Genomic DNA, 12828 nt, shown 5'->3' on the forward strand with positions numbered 1-12828 from the left:
GTTAGTACAGATTATAATGTTTGTTATCGTCACTGTGTTGTAGTTGCATGACGATGGAGGCCCTATCATTGACTTAGAAGGCAAGGTTGTGGGAATGGTTCACAATCAATTCAAAGAGACCTTTTTACCTTCTTCTATATTGCACAAGTGCTTGGATTCGTGGAGAAAGTTGAAGTACGACCCTTAATTCTCAATTTCTCTTTAGTACTATTAATTTAGCTAATGCACTCCCTTATATATTTTTAACTCATGCCATACAATTGAACAACTACAAAATTATGTTTGGATTGTGATTGCTTAACAATTATTACATTTGGATGAATTGCTAAAATGTGATTTAGAAAAATCATTACGTGAGGCCTATGTGCTACAAAATGTGTCTAACACTAGAGAGAAAATGTGTGTTGGTCACCTTACCAAATTTTGTGTGTCTTACAAACTATTCCTATCCAGGGTATAGGAACTAAATTTGGTGTGAAGGTTCAGTTTTTCTATTTAACTTGGTGGCCCATTTTTCTGGCTTAATCCTCTTTTGAGCACGACATAAACTAATGTCTTGTTACGGTATTAGTTGCATAATGTTCTTGTCTAAGTTTTGTGTGATGTGATACTCATTTGGTATCGATTCTACTGAAATATGTTGTTTTATTTTAACATGAGTCTATAAAGCGACAATCTTAATGATTATATTTGGTATAGGTGCATCCCTCGTGCCACCTTGGAATGACCTTTACTCCCATCAAGCTTCTAGATCCTATTTGTATTGAGAGGATGAGGCGTAAGCATAACATTGCATCTGGTCTTCTTGTTGAACAGGTATATTTGGTGATGTTTAACATTGTTTATTTTCACACTTGCTATTAGTTTTTCCTAAAAAATGTTGCTCATATGCATATTATCGTTTAATGACGATCGATTAAATTCTAGGTGTCAAAAGAATTGAATGCTGAGAAACTTGGAATCCGCATGGGTGATGTTATTGAACGCTTCAATGGAGAGTGTATTTCTAATACAACTGAGGTAATATGTTTTAAGTAAAATAGAAAAGTTGTTTTATGTGACACTTTGTGATATTGACTTTTGTAACTTTTTAGTTGGAAAAGATGTTGCTGGATATAGGCGGAGACCATTTTGATCAAGCAAAAGTCTTAAAGGCCGAAACAGATGTTCGAGTAAGTTACTATTATGTTTTAACTATGGAATGCTTAAATTTATGTTGACTATAGCAATTTGAAATAATATTGTTTAATTTACAGATTCAAATATTTCGTGCCACAAAACGTTGCCGAAGAGTTAGAAATTTGACCGTAACTGTATCGGACTGTGGAGAAGACATCATAGAAGGTAACCATCTTCTTAACGTGGTAGTTGATTTTTTTTTTATGATGACTTTTTAGAATTTCTTGAATTCTTCCTGCCCCTTGCTTCATGGAATGTAAATTTAATGTGATAATCACCAATATTCCTGGTGTATTTAATTGAACCTTGATGCTTTTATTTGTGTAGGCACTTACCCTATTACTGATGGCCCTTGGAGATGAGTGAATCAACACATACATTTCGATCAACTGATTCTTTCATGGAGCAAATGGAATTAACCCGATGCCAGTTATAGACATAAGTTTCAGATTATTTTTGTGTATCACCAGTCAAAAACTTAGAATTATGCTTCCTTTTTTAGTGTAATGCATGGAACGTGGAAGCAACATGGCTGCAGTAGAATCTAGCCAGTTCTTTTGAGTTTTGTGAGACTCACATCTTGTACGACGTGGATGATGAACTGAACTTGGTAATTATGCTAGAATTAAATGTTTGGCACAAGACTAGTATATTTATATAAAAATTTATATGTATGCGAACAAACATTATGAGCATTGACTGATCTCAGCCAATATTTTGGTTGCCACTCCTAATTTGTGCCCACAGCTGGGCCGATTCATGGTGGTAAATTCGCTTGCCAATAATTTGGCGCACCCATGTTTTGTAAGAGCATCTCCAGCCGTTGGCCCCCCAGGACGCATAAAAATCGCCCCCTGGGGGCGAGCCGGCGATACAATCGGCGCTGGGGGCGGTTTTGCACCCAGTCGTCGCCCCCAGCTCGCCCCCAGGCGCCGAAATTGGCCCACTTTTCAGCCCCATTTCGGCGAATAAAGGGCCCATATGGGCGAGAATAGGCCCATATTCGGCGTGGTTCGCCGTGTCTCGGCGTTCAATTATCAACACAATTTTTTCTTATCACATATTTCATCACCGAAAAATCAAATACTTCAACAAAATAGTACAACAACAAATAGTTCAATACAAATTATATAGTTCAACAAATAAAAACTCATATTTCATCACACGGCGTCCCCCTTGAGCCTCCATAGGTGCTCAATCAGATCTTTCTGCAGTTGATGATGCACCTGTGGATTTCGGATCTACTGACGCATACTGAGATAGGCAGTCCAGGTCGCCGGTAGCTAGTGATCAACTTCGGCTAGAGGACCCTGCCTGTAGTATGGTTCAGTGTCAAACACTGGGTCTTCTTGCTCGCTCTCGATGATCATGTTGTGCAAGATGACACAGCAAGTCATAATCTCCCACATTTGATCTTTGGACCAGGTCTGAGCGGGGTACCGGACAACAGCAAATCGAGATTGGAGCACACCAAATGCCCGCTCGACATCCTTCCTGCAAGCCTCCTGAATCTTCGCAAACCAGGCGTTCTTGCCTCCTGGCACAGGGTTTGAGATCGTCTTCACAAATGTCGACCATCTCGGATAGATGCCATCAGCTTGATAGTACCCCTTGTTGTAGTGCCGCCCATTGATCTCGAAGTTCACCGGAGGAGAATGACCTTCAACAAGCTTGGCAAAGACAGGAGAGCACTGCAGCACGTTGATGTCATTGTGAGTTCCTGGCATACCAAAGAAGGAGTGCCAAATCCAGAGGTCCTGTGTGGCCACCGCCTCAAGTACCACACTGCAACCGCCTTTGGCGCCTTTGTACATCCCCTGCCAAGCAAATGGGCAATTCTTCCATTTCCAATGCATGCAGTCGATGCTTCCAAGCATCCTAGGAAATCCTCTTGCTGCATTCTGTGCTAGGATCCGAGCAGTGTCTTCCGCATTGGGTGTTCTCAAGTATTGCGGTCCAAACACTGCCACCACTGCCCGACAGAACTTGTAGAAACACTCTATGCTGGTGGACTCGGCCATGCGCCCATAGTCATCGAGTGAATCACCGGGAGCTCCGTATGCAAGCATCCTCATCGCTGTCGTGCACTTCTGGATGGAGGTGAATCCAAGGGCGCCGGTGCAATCCATCTTGCACTTGAAGTAGTTGTCGAACTCCTGGATGGAATTCACAATCCTGAGGAAGAGCTTTCGGCTCATCCGATAACGACGCCGAAATGTTTTCTCGCCGTGAAGTGGAGCATCGGCGAAGTAGTCGGAGTAGAGCATGCAGTAGCCTTCGAGACGATGCCGGTTCTTTGCTTTCACCCGCCCCGGCGCCGAGCCACCTCGCCGCGGCTTTTCATTGCTCGCCAGCAGATGGCGAGGGCGGCGAGCACCATGAGATGCTCTTCTTCCTGGACGTCGGCCTCGGCTTCCTCCTCCAGCAGCGCGGCGAGCGCTTCCTCGTCATCCGAGTCCATCGCCGAGGCAGGCAAATCGCCGAACACCTTGCGCCCGGTGGGCGTGTACCCGCCGCTAAATTGCCCCTCCGCGGCCGGAAACGGCGGCCAGAAACGCCCAGCTGCTGTTGGAGGGGCTGCCGCGGCGAAGCTCTGCTATTTTTCCAGCGGGGAATGGCTATCTAGCGGTGAAGGGCGGCGGGCGGCGCCGGGATATAGCTAGTGGCGGCCGAGGGCGCGGGGGGTGGGAGGCGAGTCGGTGAAGAAAACCTTGACTTTTCCCCTGACGGTGTGGGCCAGCCGCGCTTTTCCCTTGCGCCGGAGCCCCCAATTGCCCCCCAGTGCGCCGGGTTCGGCCTGTGACCGCCGGGCGGAAAAAAGGGCCGAACCGGCGATTTTCGGCGTCCTGGGGGCGAGACTGGGGCGTTTTTTTGGCGCCGGCGCCGAAAAAGTGGCCTGGGGGGCCTGTTGGGGGCGCGGCTGGAGATGCTCTAAGGCCTGGTGCGGGTGAAATCCAACGATTCCATAAGCTTTTGCTGCCCAGGATAAAAGTGAACAAGAATGCACAAGTAAAACGTATACTGTTACTTCTTTAGAATATTGTGCTCAAATCACAAGCTAGCACATATAATAATTGCATTATATTCTTACAAAATATTTCATCTTTACCCCATCACCCCACCATCTAAGCTTTATGGGGTTGTTTGGATCCTACCAGGGTAGCCCCGCCAATTCATGGGCAACCCAAAATATTGGCGAGCGTTTTGGCCACCTGTGACTTTTTGAAGAAAAGGATGGTAGCCCAACTTTATAAAGCCCAACAAGCCAAGTATCATGTTCAGAACAAGACCAGAAAACAGTAGCGCGGCATGTCCAACATAGGGCAGAAAAAGTATGGTACAGCCTCGAAGGCAGACGGCATGCAGGCCGGTAACAAACGAAACGAGGAAACTACTGAGGAGACTAAGGGGTAGCTTGATGACCGAGGTTGATGGCGGACGTCCTGATCTTGGAGATAAAGAGAGTTGAGCATGTCCGCATCGCATGATTTAAACAGTGATCTCCAGAGCTGTAGAAAGGCAATAATTTTGAACAAACAGCCAGCCGGTTTGTTAGGAAAAATGTGCTCAATAGTAAACTTGTTCCTAGTCATCCAAAAACACCAGCTAAATGCAGCGAAAGTGATCCAGAAGACACGTAGTGGCTGGCCCGTCAGGCTATGTAGGATAGCAAAGATATCAGAGAACCCCTGAGGATTCCAGTTGCAGTTCAACCACGACCGAACGCAGCTCCAGCCAAACTTAGCAAGTGTACATTTGAACAGGATGTGTTAAGTGTCTTCCAACTCTTCATAAAGAGTGCATGCTGGGCTAGCATTGCCCTGGCGTTTAATAATTTGGTCGCTGACCGGAAGTTTACATCTAATAGCTTGCCAAAGGAAAATTCTGATTTTGAGAGGAATATGGGCACGCCACAACACCTTGAGACGATCGTCAAGCCTACCCGGAATGACTTTAGAGTAAAGAGATTTAACTGAGAATCGGCCAGAGGTCGGATGAGGTCAAATAATCTTGTCAGGTGTCTCCGAGAGCGTAGGCAAGAGGGCAATAAGATCTTGCCAGGTTGCCAACTCTTCAAGAGACAAAACCCGTCTAAAAGCAAAATCCCAGTTCGACGCAGCAAGCGCAGCGATCGAGCAGGCCTGGTCAGCAACATAAGAGAACAAGGTAGGAAAAGTGACGGCCAAGGGGCCATCACCAGTCCACCAATCAAGCCAGAACTGGGTTGAGGCCCCATCCTTGACAACAAATTTGACCAAACTTCTGAATTCGTCACGGACACAAGCCAGACACAGAATTTGGCTGACAACGGTTCGAACTCTAGTCGGCTGGGCGGCACCACCTGCTCCCACCACCGTAATACGCATGCACCTTGATCCTCTTTCAGGCTCGTGCCGAGACTTCACGCCAGCATTTATCGAGGCACCTCTTCAATTACTTTTTTTTTCGCGCAGAGATCTCTTCAGTTACTTTAATGGGATTCACCATCGAAAAATCGGACTCAACTTGGTAGGATAGTAGCTGCATTTCTCCCCAAAAGGGGGTATGCATAATCGCCATCGAAGAGGAAATCAGTAAAGCAAGTTTAAATTCAGAATTCAAAACTTGAATTGAAAAGCAAAGCAAGGGAAGGGCAGCGCCCTCCCTTTTCCCGCCCTTCTCATTCCCCCAAACTCCAGAAGATTCCCTCGTCCTTTGCCTTCCTCCGCCTCCGCCACCGCCACCGCCGCCGCCGCCGCCGGCGAAGGAAGAGAGGGAGGGGAGGATGGGGACCCGGGAATGGCCGCTGCCTCGCCTGTACGAGCTCTTCCTCGGCAAAGGTGACTGATACCCTAACTTAATCGACCGTCGATGGACCTGCCCTCCCTCCGCCGGCCGTCTCACCGTTCGATTTCGCTTGCTGTGCAGAGCGCGACCGGTGGCCGCCGGAGGCCAGGTTCATCGAAGCCGCCCACAACGGCGACGTCCTCGAGATCAAGAGTAAGCGCCGCATTTCACCAAATCCCCACACCCCCTCCCCCCCCTCTCTCTCCCCGGCGTCATTTCGCTCGCTAGATCTGGCCGGGGGATTAGGGTTTGGCTGCCGTGTGTGCTCCGCTTCCGATTTAGCGCAGATTTTGGGCGAGATGCGGCTCCAGGGTCTCAATTTTGCTTGTGATTAGATTAGAGTGCTGGGGTTTGAGGTTTTTTCTCGTCACAAATGGGGGTTTTCAGACCAAATTCTTGGTCCCCTTCCTAAAAATCAGTAGCGATTCTTTATGATTCTGATTGCAGTATTCATATACTGCATTCTTGTCCCGATTGGTAACTAAAAGTGTCCTCCTTTTTTGTCTGTCTGAACTGAAGAGATTGCAAAGGAGCTGGACGTGCAGGGGCATGGGATCCCGGTGACGGTGGCCAACACCACCTACATGGGCATGAACGCCCTCCACGCCGCCGGTGGACTCGGCAGGCTGCCGGTCTACCGGTACCTCGTCGAGGAGGTCAAGATGGACATCCACAAGCCTGACACCCTTATTGGTAATTTGCTTCCTGATCCTAATGAAAATGCATTGTCCTCTCCACTTGGACAATTTGCGTGGCTTTAACTTATGATGACTTCGACCTGGCCGTGTGGATCTTGCTGCTAGATTTTACGCCCGTGGAGCATGCTGTCAAACATGGCCACCTCCCTGCCATCAAGTACCTTCTTGACCATGGTGCTGATCTGCATCTGCAACGCGGAGATAACACTCTTCTTCATTCAGCTGCAACTCATGGTACAAACAAAAATGAAATTGCTGCCGTGATAAATATCTCTTCTTCCACGTCTGCATATCGATCAGTCTAATGATGTGTTGAGCATAGTTCCTTTTTTTTGCGGGGAAGGAAGTTTAAGCATGTCACATTATTTCGAAATCCTGCTCAGTTATGAATAAAAAAATATTGTAGACATTACATTTACAAATTTGTCCTCTGATCTTCTTATATTTTGTTCTAGCCATTCAAACTAGTTACCCCAAAATGTCTGTTTACTTAGTATTTAAATATAACCATCTTCTTATGTAGGTCTCGCTTGATAAGTACTCCCTCCGTAAACAAATATAAGAGCGTTTAGATCACTAATGTAATGATCTAAACGCTCTTATATTTCTTCACAGAGGGAGTAACTATTTAATATACCATCTAGTTCAAGCTGTTAAAAGCAGTCTGTTTCCCCCTAGATGAGTATGTATTCAGTACGACTACCAACTTATGGTAACTGATCATAGTAATTCTTTGTTTTCCTTATATTTATATTCAGTGAAATGTGAACCATCAAAGTTGCTTTCCTCTAGTTATTGAAACTTTCTTGCCCAGAAACAGTCGTAGAACACTACAATGTAGCAGCAGATATTATGTTGGAGAGCCTTCCATTGAATGTGGAGAGGAATGCAGTAGCGATGCAAGTGGATTTATTTTACCAAGAGCTAAGCTAACCTACGATAAACAATTTTATTGTTGATGTAAAAAAGAAACAGATTTTTGTTGCCATAAATTTAAACAACTCCAACCTTAGTTGCTTCTCATGTTCATGAGCATCTGCATATTCTTCAGTCTTAAGAAACTTCTAAACATAGTTGTTACATTAATTCGGGTTTCTGTCTCACAAATGTGAAAATAGTCCATGTGCCATCAGGTTGGTACCAATTTTTTAAGGCACTGTATATACTATTTTATTCCATGGATCTTCTTGCACGATATCTATTTCATATGCTATTTTGTTCTAGCCATTGAAACGGATTTCCCAAAAATGTCTTTTTATGCAAATCTCCTGGGATAGCTATTTGATACACTATCTTGTTATGGCTGTTAGAAGTAGTTTCCCCTTAAATGACTGTTTACTTAGTATGACTACGTCTTATGGTACTCTGATCATGGTAATTCTTTGTTTGTCATAAGTTTATTCAGGGAAATGTGGACCAGCAATAATGCTTTTCCCTCCTAGCTATTGAAACTTCCTTGCCCAAAAATGTTTTCTCGTGTACTATTAACACTGGTATGATCTTTGTTTGCCTTCTTTTTCTCCAGGGCATTCTGAAATAGTAAAGTTTCTCCTTTCTAAAGGAGCTGATGTTGATGCAATATCAGATCTTGGGACACCACTCATTCTTGCTGCTCTTAAAGGACATCCTAGTACTCTCAAGATCCTTTTGCAGCACGGTGCAGATGTACTATTCAAATGTTTTGTTGATATGTTGTCTTTTTAGTCCAGTTCTCTCTTTGCCGGGTCTTTGCTACATTCTCCAATTGCACACCTGTATTTGAGGGTCTTTTTGGCCGGTAACTAACCATGCCACGCCAAAAGTTAGACAATTTGTTTGGCAACCGCACTTGTGGCAAGATTCTTTGCTGCAACATGGGTACAACGTGTCACTGACTCACAAAAATTGGGTAGGGTTCCTTAGGCTTGGCAAAGTATGGCACTCATTTTCATCATCCAACCATAGACATGCTTAGGCAAAAGTGTGGCAAATTTTGGCAACCTTCAGAAGAGTGGCAAATTTTGGCAACCTTCAGAAACCAACTAAGCAGAAATTGCTCATAGCTGTTAGTGTTTGAGCCACATCAGGCATGGTGGGACTGGTGAACTACACAACAACTCTGAAAAATCACTGGGAACAAAGGGATATATAACTATATAAGCTATACTCTTAGAAAAGAAGTATCAGCTCAGCCCATTTTCCCTTCCAAATTCATTTTTCTCTTGAAACTGTGTCATATTTTGTCATGAAAATGAAGTACTTTGTTTAAATTTTCCAGCCCAACAAGGTTGCTGGTCTGTTTGGAATTATAGACGTGGCATTACACAAATCTTCTGTGTCCTGTGTGAAGCTATTGATTCAGGTATGGCATCCTTTGTTTATTATACTTCAGTAGTAATGTAGGATATCTATAAACTTATGTCTGATCTAGTTATCTCTGTATTAGCAACTAGACAACGGTATGATGGGCTTGCCTTCTATATTTGATCTGATAGGGTGGAGCTAATGTGAGCGGTGATAATCATTTGGCAAAGGCTGCAGAGAAGGGCTTAACTGAAGCTATTAAGTGCTTGTTGGAAGCTGGTGCAAACCCAAATGTTGTTGACAGGGTGAGAATGCTTCTTTTTGTCACATATTCTCGTGTCTTGCTTGGCTATATAGTTTCAGTATACGTCTTATACTGATGTGCAACAACCATGCGAGTTATGATGTAAGTACAGCTACGTCATGCTATCTGCAAAATAACAATAGAAGGCTGTGCTAAGTTACCTTTTTTTTGCATAACTTGTTGCTGTTTCGCCTTTTCCCCTTGGTGTCGTGTCTTTGTTAATTTGGTCAGGTGAATAATATGGTTTGCATTAATCGTGCCTGGAACATTGCTTATTTCCCTTTTTCCTCAACAGTTTGGTAGATTGCCAATAGAGTTGGCTGTTGAGTATGGTACACGGGAAGATGTCGAGATTCTCTTTCCTTTCACCTCTCCCATTTCAACTGTGGCCAATTGGAGCGTTGATGGAATCATTAGTCATGTGCAGATGGAAATCAAGCAACTTGAGGTATGTCAGTGTAGCAATTTTCTTGCACACCCACGGCGATTTTGATTCCATGTTAATTCTCTGAGAAGTTTTGGCATCAAGTCGATGTTTAACTAAACTTCATAGATCAAGAATTGCCCAAGCTTAGTTTCCTCATCCTGCTAGTCAAATGCACATGTATTTTCTTGCGTATGCATAGCTGTTAAAGCTCTGTTCTGAAAACTCTTTTTTAATTTTACTTATTTTGCTCAAATGGTAATTCGCAAAGTCGTTTTATTTGAATGACTCTTTATTAAATAACATTTGTTTGAATTATAGTTCATTTAATCTGATTCTGTAAAAATAAAGAGGAGGCAAATTCATTTTTTAAATAGCGATCTCCTTCTAAAGTCTGAGTAGCAAGTGAAAACTGGATTTTCAGATCTTGCATTGATTAGAACATTTGTTTCTTGTATTCATTCACTTCACCTTAACATCTTGCTAGAGTACTGATTTTTCCCTCACACGCATCTGACCTCTTAAGTTATGTATATATATCTGACTCATGTTATTGCGAGTTGCCCAGGATGATAATTTTGTGGAGAAGAGGATCTCTGACCTAAAGCAACAAGCAGCTGAAGCATTTAAGAAGCAGGATTACCTAAATGCATCAGTGTTCTACACACAGGTACGCTGCTGAAGTATTTTTTGTTTCTAGACTGGAGGCACAGCCATGAAACATGCTCCTCCATTACAATTTAGTTGATTTATTATTAAAACTGATTGGCCTTAACCATGTGTAAAAAATGACCAGTTACCTTGTAATGCTATCACATGTACTTGTTGAAAGACTAGTCACTAGTGTGTGCATCCTGTCGCACACACTAGTGTCTAGTCTGGAATGTGTAAACTGATCAGTGCTTCTGGAATGTGGCAACAACAACAATTTTCCTCTGTTTTGTCTGTTGCAGGCACTGAAGATGGATAACTTTGACGCAAAGTTGTTATCAAACAGGAGCCTCTGCTGGCTTCGCATGGGTGATGGAGAAAGGTCTTATGATGATGCAACTGAATGCAAAAAGCTGCAGCCAATGTGGGCAAAGGCGTACTATCGGCAAGGAGCAGCTCAAATTTTAATGGAGGTGCAGTGGGATGGTTCAAACTGACAATTTCATTGCTCCTTTCACATGTGTCGTGTCATTTGATTTCACTGTGCACTTGCGTTCCGTAGGATTATGATGATGCTTATCACTCACTCTTGCGTGCTTTGGAGTTGGACCCAGGAAGTCAAGAGATTGCGAAATTACTCTTGTAAGAGATTCATCTTTCATCCTGCTTCAGACTCTTTACTAGTATTTACATGTTTTGATCAACTGATTCTTGCAGGGAGACTATTGTGGTGGAAATGGTATGATCAACCCTGCATGCCAACTGCGGAGAGAAGCTTTCTTTTTTTGTAGGTGTGTTCTCAGATAAAAACACTGAACTTCAAATTATGGCGCCTTTCTGTATGCGACCCGTGGACCGTAGCAGCAGCTTATAGCAGGACATGCTACTGGCTACCGATTTTGAGTTCTCTGAAACTCGCATCCTGTTAGTACGGAAGTGTGGCAGTGGATGAAATGGCTAACTATGCTAGAGGCAGAAGATCAATACATTTTACATTGCCCGTTGACATTATTTATATATTTATATGTGCAAGGGACACACAGATGTGCTCTCTACTTATTGCATGGAGCTGAAGGTTCTACAGCAAATGCTAGTTGTACCTTGTGCAGGATAAATTAGAACAAAAAAATAATTGGTAGTATACTATTACTAGGGCATCCTAAATGCTGTCATCATTCATGCCACAAAATATGCGCAAGAGGCGATTGCTTGAACTATTGCCATTTATCCATTCATAGATTTCAAAACATTGGGTTTGGCTGTGGGCATGCTTGGCGCGTCCATGGACCACCTTGGTAGGATAGGATATGAAGGTCCGCTCTCGAGATTCGACGAGCTTTTGGCACAGATGAAGATGTCATCGTTGGATTTGAACCATGAAGATTGAAGACTGGAGAGAGGGGCGTTGTGTGATGGGTGGGGGCGGGAGGAGGGGGACATGAAAGTACGATGATTCTAGCAAATCTTTATAAGTAGGAAAGAGTAATAAAGAAAATGAAATTATGTTGTGACACCCACCTCCTCCGCAGCAGCGGAGGTGAGCAGAGAAGGCCAGAGTAAGCTCATCGAATCTCCAATATACGTGTCACCCTGGCTTAGAGTTAAGAATCCAATAATGGCTACCTTCGTTTGTGCCAATAGCTTATCAAATCTCGAGAGCGAACCTTCATATCCTAGGCTACCAAGGTGGTTCGTCTGGTCTGAATGATGATACGTCAGAACAACTGACGCAAGATTTGGGGGATGACATTGTTTGTTTAGGTATGTGATATATCGGTACATGAGAATTACTCCCTCCGTTTCATAATAATTGTCATGGTTTTGAAACGGAGGGAGTACTTGTGATTTTTGTTCTAATTTACCCTGCACAACAAGCTATGAAAACTAGCATCTGCCGTAGAACTTCAGATCGTCACCATAGGTCAAACGGAGGATCCGTATGTTCCTTGCACATATTATGTAAATGGGAACTGGCAATTTAAAATATATGATCTTCTACCAAACATTTTGCTCTAGCTTAGCAACTTCAGCACCCGATAATACTCCCTCTGTTTACTTTTATAGGACGTTGTAGGCATTTCAGTTTCAGCTGTCTGAAACGACTTATAAAAAAGAACGGAGGGAGTAATAGAATGTGAGTTTCAGAGTACTCAAAATAGGTAGCCAGTAAACTATGCTGCTCTAAGCTGCCGCTACGGTCCATGAATCGGGTACGAAAAGGCGCCGTAATTTGAAATTCAGAGTTTTTGTCTGAGAACACACACACACACACACAAAAAGAGCTTCCCATTCTGCCTGAATTCTCTGCATTTGGCATATGCAGGGCCTGATCACTTCAGTTCCATCGCCTCCCTGCAAAAATCAGTTGGTTAGAAACAAGGTAGATGAGAAATGGAGAACACGAAGAACGGCCGGGATAGGGCAACTAACGTCACTCCAGCTTCCAAAATGCCGACAAAAAA

The 12828-nt window shown here is 43.8% G+C and overlaps 1 protein-coding gene and 1 long non-coding RNA gene across 4 annotated transcripts; both read left to right on the forward strand.

Moving 5' to 3' along the window:
• Positions 1-931: 931 nt before the first annotated feature.
• LOC123124089 (uncharacterized) lies at positions 932-1294 on the forward strand. The gene is made up of 3 exons (XR_006460958.1): positions 932-1020; positions 1095-1172; positions 1257-1294. It is a non-coding gene; the product is annotated as an uncharacterized lncRNA (long non-coding RNA).
• A 4518-nt stretch (positions 1295-5812) lies between these two features.
• On the forward strand, positions 5813-11430 carry LOC123119089 (ankyrin repeat domain-containing protein 65). Of its 3 annotated transcripts, none has more exons than XM_044538760.1 (12): positions 5813-5999; positions 6088-6159; positions 6526-6699; positions 6810-6938; positions 8230-8369; positions 8962-9045; positions 9179-9292; positions 9587-9739; positions 10284-10385; positions 10669-10839; positions 10929-11008; positions 11084-11430. In XM_044538760.1, exons 1-12 carry the CDS (start codon positions 5945-5947, stop codon positions 11109-11111), a joined length of 1302 nt encoding a protein of 433 aa, XP_044394695.1. In that variant the 5' UTR covers positions 5813-5944; the 3' UTR covers positions 11112-11430. The 3 variants fall into 3 exon arrangements, with proteins under 3 accessions (XP_044394695.1, XP_044394697.1, XP_044394696.1); XM_044538762.1 differs by having other exon boundaries at positions 9218-9292; XM_044538761.1 differs by having other exon boundaries at positions 5817-5993.
• Positions 11431-12828: the final 1398 nt, after the last annotated feature.

The sequence above is a fragment of the Triticum aestivum genome, chromosome 5D (genome assembly GCF_018294505.1).
Source record: "Triticum aestivum cultivar Chinese Spring chromosome 5D, IWGSC CS RefSeq v2.1, whole genome shotgun sequence".
Taxonomy (NCBI): domain Eukaryota; kingdom Viridiplantae; phylum Streptophyta; class Magnoliopsida; order Poales; family Poaceae; genus Triticum; species Triticum aestivum.

Coding starts and splice junctions, on each gene's coding strand:
- LOC123119089 (XM_044538760.1), top strand. CDS start 5,945: ATGGGGACCCGGGAATGGCCGCTGCCTCGCCTGTACGAGCTCTTCCTC. Junction 6,700..6,809: donor CAAGCCTGACACCCTTATTG/GTAATTTGCTTC, acceptor TCTTGCTGCTAG/ATTTTACGCCCGTGGAGCAT. Junction 6,939..8,229: donor TCATTCAGCTGCAACTCATG/GTACAAACAAAA, acceptor CTTTTTCTCCAG/GGCATTCTGAAATAGTAAAG.